General features: G+C 33.0%; 2 protein-coding genes and 1 pseudogene across 3 annotated transcripts; 2 read left to right on the top strand and 1 right to left on the bottom strand.

The window, feature by feature from the left end:
- Positions 1-4,947: 4,947 nt before the first annotated feature.
- Positions 4,948-7,647, top strand: LOC100780649 (zinc finger CCCH domain-containing protein 39). 2 transcript variants are annotated; one of them, XM_006579690.4, is made up of 3 exons: positions 4,949-5,230; positions 5,362-6,069; positions 6,977-7,646. In XM_006579690.4, exons 2-3 carry the CDS (start codon positions 5,490-5,492, stop codon positions 7,246-7,248), a joined length of 852 nt encoding a protein of 283 aa, XP_006579753.1. In that variant the 5' UTR covers positions 4,949-5,230; positions 5,362-5,489; the 3' UTR covers positions 7,249-7,646. The 2 variants fall into 2 exon arrangements, with proteins under 2 accessions (XP_003524539.1, XP_006579753.1); XM_003524491.5 differs by having other exon boundaries at positions 4,948-6,069; positions 6,977-7,647.
- Positions 7,648-9,101: 1,454 nt separating this feature from the next.
- Positions 9,102-13,084, top strand: LOC100813289 (nudix hydrolase 19, chloroplastic-like; annotated as a pseudogene).
- A 458-nt stretch (positions 13,085-13,542) lies between these two features.
- Positions 13,543-15,154, bottom strand: LOC102665567 (broad specificity amino-acid racemase RacX). The gene is made up of 2 exons (XM_014775385.3): positions 14,344-15,154; positions 13,543-14,203 (listed from the first exon to the last, which is right to left on the bottom strand). Exons 1-2 carry the CDS (start codon positions 15,097-15,099, stop codon positions 13,913-13,915), a joined length of 1,047 nt encoding a protein of 348 aa, XP_014630871.1. The 5' UTR covers positions 15,100-15,154; the 3' UTR covers positions 13,543-13,912.
- Positions 15,155-16,468: the final 1,314 nt, after the last annotated feature.

Below are 16,468 nucleotides of genomic sequence, written 5' to 3'. Positions count from 1 at the left end.
AGGTAATTCTATCAAATATTTAATATATATTAGATAATAAATTAAATAACAATAATGTATTATGTAAAAATATTTTTTATTCACAGTTGTTTTTCTTAAGATTTTAATATATATATATATATATATATATATATATATATATATATATATATATATATATATATATATAAAGAAAACATTTGATAAGGGATGTTATTTCATGTGCGGGATCATGATTATGAGAATGATAATTATGAAAATTATGATTGTTGGAGGAATAAAATCTATTTGATTGGTTATAATATGTTATTTTAAAATATATAATTAAATTAATTAATGTAATTATTAAATATATAATTAATATGATTACCCATAATTATTACATATTTTTATTAAATATTGAATATATATAGATATATATATATATATATATATCATTTTCATATAAACAATTTTTTATTAAATTCCAACTTTGCACAAAATGTACAGAAATTGGAAAAGAAAAAGCCCATGGTCTTCTGAATAATGCATGTAATTATTACATTTGTAATTATGGTATTTATGACTATTTAAGGTAATTAATGTAACTATTAATTATATATAATTAAGATAGTTATCTTAATTATATATAATTATTTTCCGAATGCATGTGAGACAACTCTTGAATTAATTATGGTACTTTTTTAATATGTTTTTGGAGTATATATATTTTTTAAAATAAAAACAATATTAGTTCAAATTATGATAAATGTCATTTAAAAATATATATTTAAAGTAATTAAATTTAATTAATGTAATTATTATTATCAATAATTAAGGTGATTAATTATAACTATTATATATAATTTATATTTTTTAGTAAATGTAATTATTAAATTATTAAATAATATACATTTAATAAAAATAAGAGTTAATGGTCATGCAATGTAAAAAATATTATATTATCATCCGATTATAAATCATTGTTGATATGACTTATAAGATTATTTTGATTTTGGGTTATAGATTCATGGGTGTCCTCCAATCCATTAAGACAAAAACTAATCTTATCTAATGCATGATTGTACACACAGAGAAAATTAAACAAAGATTATCTCACTAAATAAATCGTCTATTCACATGTGAGTCAAGTAGGACCTTATATCGTTACGTTAATCCTTTGAGTTGGTATAACTTTTAAAAAATTTATTGTAAATATATTTTATACTATCAATGTCTTATTTCTTTTAAAAATAAATAAATTATTAAATGATATATGTTAATGTATGAATGCAGGGTTTTGATGATACCAAAATAGAATCAAACAAGGTTGCTTACAAGGTTACTTCAACAAACATTCAAAGGTTAAGCATTAGTTCAAGATTAATTCAAAGGTTAAGCATTGTTTCAAGATTAATTCAAAGTCAAGCAAACAAGATTTAAAGAATCTCATTGGTTGATCAGCTTTTGCCTCAAACACATTATTTCCAATATATCAAGGCACTGATAATCGATTACCAGACAATGTAATCGATTACCAGAAGACAAGTTTGCAAGTAAGCTTTTAAAAAGGGTTTTGGATTTGAATTTTGAATCATGTGATCAATTACCAAATGTTTGTAATCGATTACCAGCAACGACACTTCAGAAAATACTTTGAAAAGTCATGACCCTTCAAAATATAGCTGTAATCGATTATCAGAAACCTGTAATCGATTACCAGTGAAGAATTTTAGAAAAAACTTTTTGAAAATACACATTTCTTCAAACCATTTTGAAAAGGCATGATGGACCTATATATATGTGTGTTTGACTTCGAAAATAATGAGAGAGAGAATGAGAGAACTTAATTGTCAAATGCTCTCTCAACAACTTTTGGATAAACACTTGCAAATCTATTGAAAATTCATCTAGGAACTTCAAATTGTATTATCATCTCTAAAAGAGAGAAATTCTTCTAGGATCTTCAATTTGTATCATCCACTCTAAAGGAGAGAAATCTTTCTGTTTATCTCAGAAAGTCAGTTGTAATCAAGAGATTGATTGTCTCTTGGATAGTGAGAATTGTAATCAAGAGACGGGTTGTCTCTTGGAGAATCTTGAACACAAGGGTGAGGATCTCAAGTGAGTTGCTTGAGGACTGAACGTAGGCACGGGAAGTGATCGAACCAGTATAAATTGAGTTTGCATTTCTCTCTTCCCTTATCTTATTTATTTTATTGCGATCAATTTTGTCTTGCACGTTTAAAGAACATTATTAAATTGATTGTTGCCTCTTCTTCTGCATTCTGAGTCTATCATTTAAAAGGGGGTTAAAGTTTGTTAGTTGAAAAATTTTAGAACTTAATTCACCCCCCCCCCCCCCCTCTTAAGTTATTGAGGCCACTTGTCCAACAAGTGGTATTAGAGCAAGATTATTGTCTAAAGTTTAAAAACTTCAAGAATAGTTATGGTCTCATCTAACTTTCCTTTTCGTGAGAGAAATTCTATTAATAGACATCCTATATTTAATGGTGAAGGTTATCACTATTGGAAAACCCGAATGTAGATCTTTATTGAAGCCATAGATTTAAATATATGGGAAGCTATTGAAATTGATTCTTACATCCCTACTATGATAGCAGGAAATGCAACTATAGTAAAACCTCGGGAACAATGGGATAAAGAAGAAAAGAAAATGACAATGGCAACCAAAAGTAACAATTGCAGAATCAAGAGATCTCACTAATATGTCTCTTGTCACTCTCTTTGGAAAACTTCAGGAACACGAAATGGAACTTATGAGACTCCATCAATATGAAAAGAATGACAAAAAGAAGAAAGGAATTGCACTCAAAGCCTTATCATCTTCTGTTCAAGAAGAAAGTGACAAAGAGGACTTGAATGAAATAGAAGAAGATGGTGATTTTAGATTTTTTGTGAAAAGATTCAATAAATTTTTTAGAAATAAAGGAAATCAAAGGAGACCAAACATCAATCCAAAGAAGAAAGGAGAAGATTCCTCCTAAGCCCCAAAATGCTATGAGCGCGATCAACCTGGGCACTTGAGATTCGATTATCCTATCTTTAAAAGAAGAATGGAAAAATCTGACGAGAAATTTCAAAGAAAAAAAGACATACATCACTTGGAAAGATAATGACATGGATTCTTCAAGTGTTTCAGAAAATGAAATCATAAATCTGAGTCTCATGGCCAAAGACTATGATAGCGAAGAAGAGGTAATGTCTTATAACTATGACTTATCTATTTCTTTTGATGAATTCCAAGATGCATTCGATGATTTGCATAAAGAATTTGTTAAACTTGCCAAATTAGTTTCATATTCTAAGAAAACTATTTCAAGTTTAGAAAAGAAAATTTTGAAATTTGAAATTGAAATTTGAAGATTTAAAAATTGTTATTGTCAAATTTATTCTTGTTACTAGTTCTACTTTGTTAACATGCTTTTACTGTGGTAAGAAAGATCATAGTGCATTATCAACATATTATATTAGAAAGAAAGAATGTGGAAAAATGGTATGAGTTCCAAAAGGATCCTTACTGAAAACTAACATTCAAGCATCCAAGACAATTTGGGTACCAAAATCAAAATATGATTATATGAATGATGGACACCTTAAAGCAAAGTTGACACATTAATAGCAGTTGAACATGTGATCTATGAAGACAACAACAAAGGTAAAATTGTTGGAGTTGGAAAAATAGGTACGAATCCCTCTACCTCCACAAAAAATGTTTTACTTATTGATGATCTTAAGCATAGTTTATTAAGTATTTTATCAATTATGTGATAAAGGCCTTTTGGTATCATTTGATTTTCATATATTCCAACAAGCGGTAACATTTTCTTTTAAGCCATGAAATGATACTTAAAGATATGGTATTCTCTACTTTTTTTTTAATTCATTATAAATTGCTAAATGATTTTCTCCTCTCTACTCATGATTTGTTTTTTATGTTGACAAAGGGGGAGAGAGAGATAAAAAATAAGATAGTAAGAGTTTATGAGATAACTTTTTTTTTTCTATATATGAAATCTATGCAATCTTCACCTGTTTCATATAAGCAATCATTGCAAAATCAAGGGAAAGTAAACTATACGGATAGATATTCTTTTGTTTTACTCTTAACCTACAGATGATTGTCATCATAAAAAAATGGAGAGAATGTGAATCATACAGGTTTTTGATGATGTAAAAAAGAATTTGTTTGATAATGATTGTCATCATAAAAAAGGGGAAGAATGTGAATGTATGAATACAAGATTTTGATGATGCCAAAGTAGAATCAAACAAGGTTGCTTACAAGGTTACTTCAACAAACAAACATTCAAAGGTTAAACATTGTTTCAAGAATAATTCAAAGGTTAAGCATTACTTTAAGATTAATTTAAAGTCAAGCAAACAAAATTTAAAGAATTTCACTGGTTGATCAGTTTTTACCTCAAACACGTTGTTCCAACCTATCAAGGCATTGATAATCGATTACCTATCATCTATATGATTAGATATAATATGAATTGACCCGATGAAAACTTTTTGTTGGAAAAATTATAAAAAAAAACTATATGTACTTAATTTATTATTTTATAAAACAATATATATATATATATATATATATATATATATATATATATATTGTATATTTAATTTTTAATTGAAATTTAATAAAGGGTATTGATTTTTTTATTATATAAATAGGTATTTGAATTACATTTTACTAATTTCTATAGTTGGATAATTTACTTTGTTTTATATTTATTTTTTTAAATTGAATAACAGTATTGATTTTTAATCAATAAAATATCTATTTTTAATCATTAATAGCGGTAATTGATTTTTAATTTGATTACCGTCTGTTTTGTTCTGCCCTTTTCAAGTTTTTATTTTTCATTGTTCAGTTAATTGTTTTTGGTTTTGATCAGTCAATCAGGGTTTGATAGGCGGCTAGGGTTTTGACTTTTTTATGCCAGCAAAAAAGACTTAAACTTGCATTTGTCTCCCCTACATATATTCCTTCCTTTCTTCTTTTTATAAATACTGGTGATCAATCCCAGAAAAGACTCAAACTTTGATCACGCGTCTGGTTTCTCTCCCAACATTCTCATCTGGGTCTTCCCAATTTCTTGATTTGATCTTTCTCCCTCTCAGAAACTGGCCTCAGCCAAGAGTTTCTCCTTTTTCCTTTTCACCTGTTCAGCATTGATATTTGGTTATACATTGCATTAGGTTGAATATCAGTGTTTTCAATTTGATAAAAGATATTGATTCTGTAAGTCCATTTGCTAAGAATCAAATCAAAAAAGTATCTTCTAAATTTGATAGAATAGGATCAAAATTTCGCCATGAGTTTCTCTGACCATATTCCATCCTTTATGATGTCACCGCCGTCGTTTTCCACAGACACGGATGCCATTGAAGTGAGGCTTCAATTCCCAACGAACAACGAATCATTGGAGCCACATTCACCACAGGATCAACCCCCTTCGTTCAAGAGGGCAAGGACCTGTGATAGCAGCCTCTCCAATGCAATGGCATGCCCTCCAAGGATGATTCAGCACCCTGCACTTAACAAAGGAACGAGCCACATTTTCTTCAAGACCCGTATTTGTGCAAAGTTCAGAGCTGGCGCTTGTAGGAACGGCGAGAACTGCAATTTTGCACATGGGCTTGAAGACATGAGGCAGCCGCCACCAAATTGGCAAGAGCTTGTTGGGTTGCGCAATGAGGAGCGGCCACCCACGATGGGGGATTGGGACGATGACCAGAAAATCATACACAAGATGAAGCTGTGCAAGAAGTATTACAATGGGGAGGAATGCCCCTATGGTGATAAGTGTAGTTTTCTTCATGAAGACCCTGCCAGGTTCAGGGATGATTCGGTGAGGTACAGGGAGAGCACAGCTATAAGCATTGGTACTAATGGATCCCCCAAGTCCTATGGTGATGCCTCTAATAATTTAGAAAGTAATAGGGCTGTGAATACTGGCTTAAATGTTTTCCGGGGGAATGTTAAATCTACCTATTGGAAGACTAAACTCTGCATCAAATTTGAGACAACAGGCCACTGCCCCTTTGGGGATGACTGTCACTTTGCTCATGGGCAAGCAGGTACTACTACAAACTTCCCCTTTTGATTGATTATTGGTTTTCGTTCTAGATTGTTTTGGTTTGTTCTTTTCAGTCATATGAATTCAGTTTTGTGATTTATCTAGGTTATGTTTAGAACTAGTAGGTCATTTTCTGTAATGTTGTTGTGCTTGTTAGTGATCTGATCTGCAAAGAGATCGTTTCTGTAACAAGAAATTATGTACTTGAATGCTTTTCATTTTTTGTTTTTGTGTACGAGCTTTTGGTATTTTTTTGTGCAGCAGATGTTACTTCAGTTTAAAGGTATTTAATCACTTATATAGTGATGACTTTGTGTCTTTGTCTAAGGAATATGTCATATAGACACGGAATTCTGCATTTTCTATAAACCTTGCTGCTAGGATTTTTTTCTTTGATAGAAATGTCTTAGATAATTAAGTGATTGATCATGTCCTTTTTATAATGCATTACAATGCCTATGTCTATAGTTTGGTGTTAAGACTACTTTCACTTTGCAAAGTACACGTTTGTTGCTTGACTGCAGTTTATAGTAGTTTTGTGTAATTTGTGGAAAGAAATCCCTAGTGTTACCAGCAATTCCCTCACCCAAGTGATTGGGCAGTTTAACATGGCATCATGGCCTACTTGATTGCTTCTGTCTTTCAAACATATCATGATGTGAACATTGCCTCTATGAATGATTCTGGATGATCAATTTGCGAGCATCCCTCCTAGATTTCTGCTAATGGCTTAGAAATTTGATGCCTGGCTCAAAAAATTTGGATGTACTTTCATTAATATGTAATAACTTGTATCTACTTATTGTGAACAAAAGTACACCAGAGAAGTAGGGTGATTTCAACAATTAAAATTGTTTGGTTCCCGTCTTTCTTCTCAAACTCCTGAGTATTTTTGTCTTGCAAATCAGAGTTACAAGTTCCTGGTGGACGCACCGAGGCAGAAATTCCAGGTGCCATTCCAATTTCAACCAAAGCTACCATTCCAACCTTACCAAGAGCTACATCAGTTTCTTCTAATGATGCACCTCCTAGTCACAGAGCAAGTGTACTTCCAGCAAATGAAGAGGATCAGGATGAGAAGTGTTTACTGAAGTGGAAAGGACACAGGAAGATCAACCGAATTTATGGTGACTGGCTTGACGATTTACCACTCGTTCACGACTTGCCAGTTGCCAGGTAGAGTGGGGACCTGACTTGAAGTATGTGATCTTGAAAAGTCTCACCAATTGGATGGATTAGGAAATTGCATTCTTCCCTGAAGACAAAATTTTGAAAAATGTGGTCACTGATTGATGGTGATCAGTTCATAGGTTTATTTGTTCTTATTTTTTCTGTTAATTGTTATAGTTTTCTTTTTCTAATTAGAGATGTGCAATTATTATTGTACATCGGGATTTTGATGGATTTAAGAATTAAGCCACATTGGTGACAAAGATCCAAATTCTGAATTGTGTGGGATCCTGATTCGGGTTCAACCATTGTCAAAATTTCTGGACCCAAATTCAGGCCTAAAATAGGTTATTCTATTTCTACTCATACATGGAATATGATTATCTGGTATTTGTTATATTTTCTTCTTCTGCAGTTCCATCACAGCATACCTTACTTTTCTCCTCCAGTTATCTCTATCCCATGTCTCCTATTTTTGAAGAAACTCAACCTTTAGTCATGAGAGATCCTAGTAAAGGCCCTAGTTAGAGGGGGCAAGATGTCATTAACGACTAGGAGATGATTGACATCTTTTTTAATCAAAACGTTAGTTATTAGTTTATGTTAGAATAGCTGCGTTGCCGATCCTTGGTTGCTTTGCAGGTGTCATTGCAAATAGTGAGTAGAGTTGTGGAAGCAGTTTTAAAAATGAGAGATATTTAAGAGAGAAAAAAAAATAATAAAATAGATAAAAAGATTTATTTTATAAAAAAGAAGAGAAAATGGAGAGATAATTAGGAGAGAGGAAATAATTAAAGAGATAAAGTAAATATTCTCTCATAATTATTTTAATATTCTGATATATAATTAATTTTGATTTAACGTGCATATTCGTAAATTAAATAGATTTTTTTTACAAAATGTTATTTAACTATACATTGTTCATTAGTCCATGCATTGCATGAATCAATTTCAATGTATAAATTTTATGATTATACTATTTATCATTAAAAAGTAAAAAAATATATTCATATTTTATAGTTAAAGTAAATTCTCAAATATGTTTTTAGTCCTATAAAATTAGTCACTTTTGATTTTAATCCTTATAAAAAAATTTCTTAAATTTTCATCCTTCAAGAAAAGTTGAAATTTTGTTTTTGTTCCTCTACTATTTATGTGATACTCATTAGTTGCTTATTTGTTTATGGAAGGTCAAGTGACCACCAGTGTAACACCCAATAGTGTTTATGGTGCAATGTGAATATGCGATGTCTCGAAAAAAAAATCCCAAAAATAAATTTAATTTATTTACCTTCAAATGAACCCTAGGTAGCAAAAATAGTGATATCATAATGGGCTCACTTTAGAGAAACTAAAAATAAATTTTAAATTTTAAAGAAATGAAAATAAAAAGATAACTTTATATGGATCAAAATCAAAACACACTCATTTTATATAAATTAAAAACATATTTAAACTTACAATAATATATATTTACATATAATTGTTAACATAAAAATGGAAATAATTAAAATTCAATTTTTTTATCATGTTTCAAGACATGATCAATGTGACGAAGATTAAAAAATAAATTAAAACTAAATTAGATAAGAGATAAAGGAACTTAAATCACTGTACAAACTAAAAAAAAGAATAATTTAAAAGATAAAAGGATAATTTATTCCCTAGAAATCAGGAAAAATAATATAATGAAATTGGAGATGGGAGAGACAAATTAATTTAAATAAGAAAAAAAATGAAATAGGAAAGAGATGAAGGAATGTAAATGAGGAAAAAGAGAAATCTTAAAAGAATTTTTTTGTTTAGTTGAAAGAATATTTGTATAGGGGAGAGTATAATTTAAAGTAATTTGAGATAAGAGAGTTTTTTTCATGGTTTGTAGTGTAGCCAAGTCATCATAAGTGGGGCCGGAAATTGACTAAGTGACACGTGTCATCAGCAGTGGCACTCCTGAATGACCAATCCCCACCTACCTTCTTCACCATGGAAGGAAGCAGATGTTCCTAAGCCTTCACTCTCACGCATTCTCCGGCAACCCTCTGCTCTCCAAATTCCCACTTTCCGGCCACCCCCTTTCACCCTCTTCAGCTCTCGAAGCCCTCAAAGCGCAAATTGGCCTAAACAACACTCACTCTTCTCCCTCCCCGAGCTTCAAGGTGCTGCCTTTCAGAAATGGGAGGCCTTTGGCCTCTTCCGCGGCCGGGTCCGGCGACTCGCCGCCGATTTGGCATCTGGGTTGGCTCGGATTGGACGAAATAAGGGGTATATTCGAGAATTCAGGTGCCCAGTTGAGCGTGGACTCATTGGTGTATCTGAGTTCGAGTGCAGAGGACGACGCCGTTTACTGGGCAATCGATGTTTCTGATAAAGTACCTGAATTGGGTAGCAACAAGGAGAGGTTGTGTTTTGTGGATCTTCGAACGCTCATGGTGGCTACCGACTGGTAGGATTTGCATGTAATGGGAAACTTGGCTATTGCTGGTCATGTAAGTCCATTTTCTAACACGATCGATCCAAGTAGTTTGTGTTATATATATGGAGCATATCATGTAAAAACTCATTTAATCAGTGATTGTCACTCTGTAAAATGCATAATGATCTTATTCAGTGACTTCACTCCCCATTTCTTTTAGAATATTAGTTTTGTTAGCAGATGGGATCGAACCTGATACCTTTTCCCTCTTTCCTTCTCCGAACCCGTTACCTTTTCCCTCTTTCCTTCTCCTTTAACCGTCCAATCTTCCTTATATTATCTCACTTCACTCCCCATTTTACACTGTAAAATGCGTAATTATCATTAAGGAGTCAAGTTTATAGTTATCACTTATCCCTGTTTGTTTGTATTTTATCAAGTTATTGTAATTAGTGCATGATACTTGTGGCGCAGTGTCAATGCAACTTCCTAACTACTGGGTTTGGCCTGGCCAGGCTAAGGCACTGTTGGAATGGCATAATATTTCACGATTTTGTGGGCATTGTGGAGAGAAAACAGTCCCAATGGAAGCTGGGAGACGGAAGAAATGTTCAAATGATTCATGCAAGAAGAGGATATATCCACGTGTTGAGCCAGTTAGTTGTCCTCTGTTTTAAGTTTTGATTTGGTAAATAGATGATCAAGTGTTTGCTTACATGATCTTATGTAGGTGGTCATTATGCTCGTTATTGTTATTGATTGAGAGAAAGAGCGTGTTCTATTGGCTAAACGACCAATGCATATAGCTCGCTTGTATACCTGCTTATCAGGTTTCACAGAGGTACATGTCTTGATAATTTTAAGACATTTTCATTTTGTAGCCAGGAGTCAAAAAGTTTTCTGGTATAGCATGAAACTGCATAGCTTGTTCCTGTTAGCTACCATAAACTGACTGAATAGAGAAGAAACAAATTTTGAATTTACGTACAATAATTGACAATGATAATAAGATGTTTTCATAAAATGACATTTTCTCTGTTTGTGTTCCTAAAAGCCTCCCATTTATGTGGTCTGGAATTCTTGAACTTCCTTTCATTCTGTTAATTGGTAAGTATTGTGGGTGCTTACAGACAAAAACTGTGTAGCTTTTGATCTGTGAAAAGTTCAACCTTCTCCTTAGAAGGAAAAGTGATGCCTATAAGGCCAGGCTTCATTAGCTTAAGAATTCATTCTTGGCTGGGATTATTTCGTAGTTGTTTTAGGTTTGAACCTTTCTCCATCTATATAAAAATTTAATTAGTTTGTATCCTCTTGTTGCATTTAGCCAGGAGAAAGCTTGGAAGAAGCTGTAAGAAGAGAAACATGGGAAGAGACTGGCATTGAAGTGGGAGAAGTTGTATACCACAGTTCTCAGCCATGGCCTGGTATAACTTATGCTATATTACCTAATGTTGATTTAAGTCTATGCTTTTATAATTTTATTATTTCTCTGTTGTTTGCATGATAAAAATTTAGGGTATTGAGTTTATAACTGCATGATTTAAAATCTTATTAGCAATTTGTGCTATTTGAATTTGTTTTTATAACTGCGTGATAAGCATTTGAAGCTCAAGCTTTGCTTGTCAAAGAAACAAGTCACTTAAGCTTGGCCATTTTATTTAACCAAGCCAAATATAAAAATTTTAGCCTGTCTTGTTTAATATTATTAAATTTAAGCTCAGCTTATTTATGTCATTTATAGTGATTATTATTTCCTTTTATCAATATCTCCTGGAAGTTTCTTTTAAGTTTAAGGCTATGTTTGGATAAAAGTTGGAAATACTTTTTTGGGAATTCCAATGCACATTACCTAATTCCAAGACTCAAAATGAAGAAGGAAGAATTTGTTGCTTTAGGAGTAAAAGTACTTTTGAACTCTTCCAACTGACATCCAAACATGCCGTAAGCTGTTAGGTAAAGGCTTATGATTTATGAATAGTTTAATATTAACATCTCTAACAATATAATTCAATAAATGAGCTTTGTCAAACATCAAAATGCTCAAATAATTCACACTTAACTCATTTAAACCCATAGGATTAACGATAGAACTTGATTTTGTCAATGTTTTTCACCTTGATTTAATTTGCATAGTTGAATGTGGCTAATGGAGAATGTGAATGAATTCTTTTCTCCGAATTAATAGCTGGTAATTCTGTGGTGCTTTGGACATGTTCAAAGTAAATTAAATCAGAGTTGATATCTTAAATATGCTTGAAACTCTTAATTTTTGTCACACATGAAGGCAACTTTCAGAAGTTAAGTATAGGTGAACATAATCTAATATTATGATGAATTTACATAATTATATGTGTATTTTACTATTTTTGCCATCAAATTCCCTTTATTGCCTATTAGTAAAACAATTTCTATTGTTTTTGTTTCTAGTTGCACCAAATAGCATTCCATGTCAGCTGATGGTTGGGTTCTTTGCATATGCAAAATCCCTTGAAATAACTGTGGACAAGACAGAGTTAGAAGGTACATTGTCCTCCCTCGTATTTACTTGGATTTAGCCCTGATACTTTTTTCTTTTGCTATTTCCCCTTTATTTATATGCATGACTTAAAATGGTGAGTTAGCTTGTAAAAACCTATTTGTTAGACAGACTAAGGTCAACATGTGTATGTTTTTGGAGTGGCTGAATTCTCAATTGTACACATGTCAGACTTTTGTTGCTGAAACTTTGGCTGCACCATATCCATACATATGGTGCATGCAAGAATTTTCCTTTAGGAGTAATGAACTTATGCAGATGATTTTTATTTATCTCCATTTCTTTTGCTTTGGTTTATTGAATCTGTGACAACTGATTCTGCAACTTGCTTATCTAGATGCTCAGTGGTACAGTAGAGAAGATGTAAGAAAAGCATTGACCTTTGCTAAATACAAGCAAGCCCAAAGAACTGCAGCAGAAAAGGTCGAGCAAATGTGCAAGGGACTAGAAAAGAATCAAAGCTTGGCTTCAGATCTCAACGTGGAGAGTGCTGATGAACAACACGCTCCCATAGTTTTTCCTGGACCCTTTGCGATAGCCCATCACCTTATTTCTTCTTGGGTCTTCTCAGATCAAAATGTAGTAAATGGTGTTGAATGCAATTCAAAACAACCCATCCGTTCTATGACAAATTCGTAGGAGTTGCTGATATTCTTTTTCAAAGAAGCTCTGGAAATAAAATTTATGTTATTAGTGTTATATATCTTTTTACCTCCTATAATGTAAAGGGGTTCTGTGCTGGTGATGGAATTTTCCCATTAAATTGTTTTGAAGATTCTGCACTCCTGGAATTGAAGAGCTTAACTTTTGATTTTGCATTATTTGTTCATATACAACTCAAATTCTTTATTATCAACAAACTTATTAATATTATGCAAGACCATCTGCTTTCTGTTATGGTTTCATGATGTTTCTCTGATTACCTTGCAATTGATCTTAATCTTGTGTTGCCAGACTTCTGGGGGTTAGTATTTAGTAAATGCACTCTTCTAGTGCCTAACTTACTAGGCCTATTGTAGGCCATGTGATTTCCTTGCTTGTAGGAGTCCTTTATGCAAGGACAGTGTTGAACCTTTTCCGGTTGTTCCGTTTTGGAGAGGTGGTTGAACTCTGAAATTCAATGTTTCTTAGGTTGCGGAGGAAGGTGGAGAATCATGCATTACATTCCAACATTTTCTAGCTTTCTCCTGATTGGAAAATGACAAATTATTTCAGAATGTTTTATCCTGCTATATCTTTCTTCTGTTGGAAGTTATAATATGTTTTTGTTGGAATTATCTTGCTATATCTAAGAAACATAAAATAGGCATCCTCGTGATTGGAAAATGGCAAACTTATAATGTTTTCTAGCTTTCTCGTGATTGCCGAATGACAATTTATTTCAGAATGTGTTATCCTGCTATATATCTAAGAAACATAGAATAGGCATCCTCGGCCACATAGAGTGATTTCATGGCAAATCAAAACTCAAATAGTTTCAAAGAAGCTACCAAGAGACATGGCACTGCAGATAAGCTACAACTATCAAGCTCTCTAAGTTATTCTCACAAATAATGTAAAACTAATTCCACACCAAATTACACGGCAGTTTCTCTTTTTAGTCTTCTATCTATCTATCAAAGAAAGGTGCTGTAGCAAATGAGAAATTCTATCAACACGAAGCCATACTTTTCTACTTTACAGAAATACTCCAACCATTATGCCATGCTTTTGGAAGATAGGATACTAAATGTTCTTGTGTACCTCTGCCGTTGTTTCTGCCCAATGTATAGTTGACCTGGCCAAAGCATCCATTGGGTCTATGCATTTCCGTAGAAGAGGATCATTGTGAGGGAGAACCCCCAGCAAATCATCAGATGCCAGAAGCACCACATTCACTGCCCTAACCAAAAGAACATGGATTGCAATTCTCAATAAATTCCTTGCCCCTTCCACGTCCTTTCTGTACAACGCCTCCATTGCAGGAACCAATACATGTTCTTCGGTTGCTTTGTCTAGAAACACTACTTCAAATCCCTGCAGATAATTAAATTTTACCATAATACTCACACAAAAAAAAAAGAAGAAAAAAAATTCAATCTGGTACACAAACAAAACTATTGAAAGCAACCAATTGTATTGAACTTGCAAAGTATTTGAATTACATTAAAGAATACCTGACTTTGAAGCTTCTCCTGGTAATAACTAGCTACAAAATTTGAATCTGTAGTCAGAAGTCCAATCCCCACAGTAACAGCAGCATGAATTGGCTTCAACATGGCGTTCTTGAGTTCCATGGCAACACAATCACCATCATGAAGAAAGGGTAGTGAACTATCCTCAGAAATTTCACTGTGCCACGCATGTGAGAGATGGCAAGGCATGGCCAAACCACGAGCTCCAGACTGCTGCAGAAAGTTCCTTTTGCTCCGCAAATTCTCAATCACAAGGTCCTGATTCAATTTGATACGATCAAATCTGCTCCTTGCAGAAGGAAGAGGACCACGTAATGAAAGCACTTTGCTCAACTCAGGATCACTGGAAACAACAAAAGGTGGACATTCTTTACCATTTCTTGAACCCCAACAAGCAAGTTTCTCCAAGAAAATCAGAGTTGATAGAAGTGATACCCCTCCTATAACACCAACAGTGTTTGGTTGGCTTAGAAGGGAACCAGAGTTTTTACATCTCATAAGGGAAGTACCTGGTTCTGCAAAGTTTCCACTCTCATCAGAAGATAACTGCAAAGCTGTGGTTGAATTTGCTCTCCCTCTGCACCGAGTCTGAGTCCTCTTTCTAAAGGCATCTCCAGTCAGAAATGGAGGGTGATTCAGTGTCTGCATAGACATCAATATGCCCCTTTCTAGCATCTCTAATATAACAACAACCCAGTTTCTAAAGGATATTTTTTTTCTCCTCTCAATTACAAACATGTATTTATCATCACCATCATCAATAAAAAGTTGACAAGTGCCAATGAAAGTTTTGTCACAGTCACATCACTAAATATGGTTTGTGTTTTGGCGAACCTTGAGCAGATTTTAAAGCCAAATCAACGAGACTACGAGAGCAGAACCTCACGTCATTTTCAGTGCCAGATTCCCCAAAACAGAATCTCTGACTAGAGGACAAAATTCAAATTACCACAATGGATCTTATATATTTAATGTATGCTGTAAGGTTTTATTTTTATATAGTAGTAATTAATTAATGGCATGTAAAATCCAGAAAGGTAGGAAACTAACAAGTAACAACAAGACACTCCAACAGCCTTGTGTAGCTTATACTTAAATTTAAGGTTCTCTAGTGGGAATGTTTGGAGAAATCAACATAGTTTTTATCTATCTTTGGTGGTTGCATAATTATCTAGCTTTATCATTTGTCTTAATAGTATTAATTATTAATTTTCTCCGAGTTCCAAGGCTAGTCCATTGTAAACCGTTACAAAAGACTAGTGAATGCAGCATTCGGATCCTCTCCAATTTAAAATAATTGGAGAATCTCCGATTAATAAATTTTTTACCATTAGATTAAATTGGGGGTTGAGATTTGATCACGTTTCCAATTTATTTTTTTTGTTTTTTAAAACAGTAAAAATGTTTTCGATTCTACCCATGATAATGTTGGAAGAATTCTGACAATTCTTTTCAATAAAACGGTGGAGGAGAGAACAATCAACTTCTCAATAACATCATCAAAGAGGTCATGGATTTTGCTGAAGAAGAAGACGTATGCAATGAAATCCACTCTAAGTTATCAAATCAACTTGTTGAGTGAGCGATCCAACTAGAAGTTGGAGCTCATTGGCCAAGATGGGAGCCTCTCCAAGGGCACCTTGCGTGTGGAGCCTATGAACTTGGAAGGAGAGTGTGGAGGGAGAGAGGTGAGAGGGTGGAGGTAGAGAGGTGAGAGGGTGGAGGTAGCGTCTGGAGCCACTCCACGTGAAAAAAAAATTGAATTTCAAGGGTGTAACTGTTCTCCAATAAAACACATTTACATGAGAAAAGTCAAAGATCAGATAAGTTTTGGAGTGAGTATATAGAAATAATATTGTTCTTTTAAAAAATATATTAAATTCAACACATGACTAAATTTCAATCTCTAATTTAATCTAATGATCGAAAATTTGTTAATTAGAAACTTTCCAATTATTTTTAATTGGAAAGAATTTGGATCTGAACATGATTAAAATTTATAATACTCTTATCTTAAGATATAAACAAAATGTATTTTTTTAGTAAGTCTCATTTTATTTCTCCACTTATATATAGAGTGTCAAAAAAATATCAACTCAAATTGACT

Source organism: Glycine max, chromosome 5 (genome assembly GCF_000004515.6).
Source record: "Glycine max cultivar Williams 82 chromosome 5, Glycine_max_v4.0, whole genome shotgun sequence".
Taxonomy (NCBI): Eukaryota; Viridiplantae; Streptophyta; class Magnoliopsida; order Fabales; family Fabaceae; genus Glycine; species Glycine max.
The sequence above is the reverse complement of the archived record's forward strand: the minus strand, read 5'-3'. Positions and strand labels throughout refer to the sequence as shown.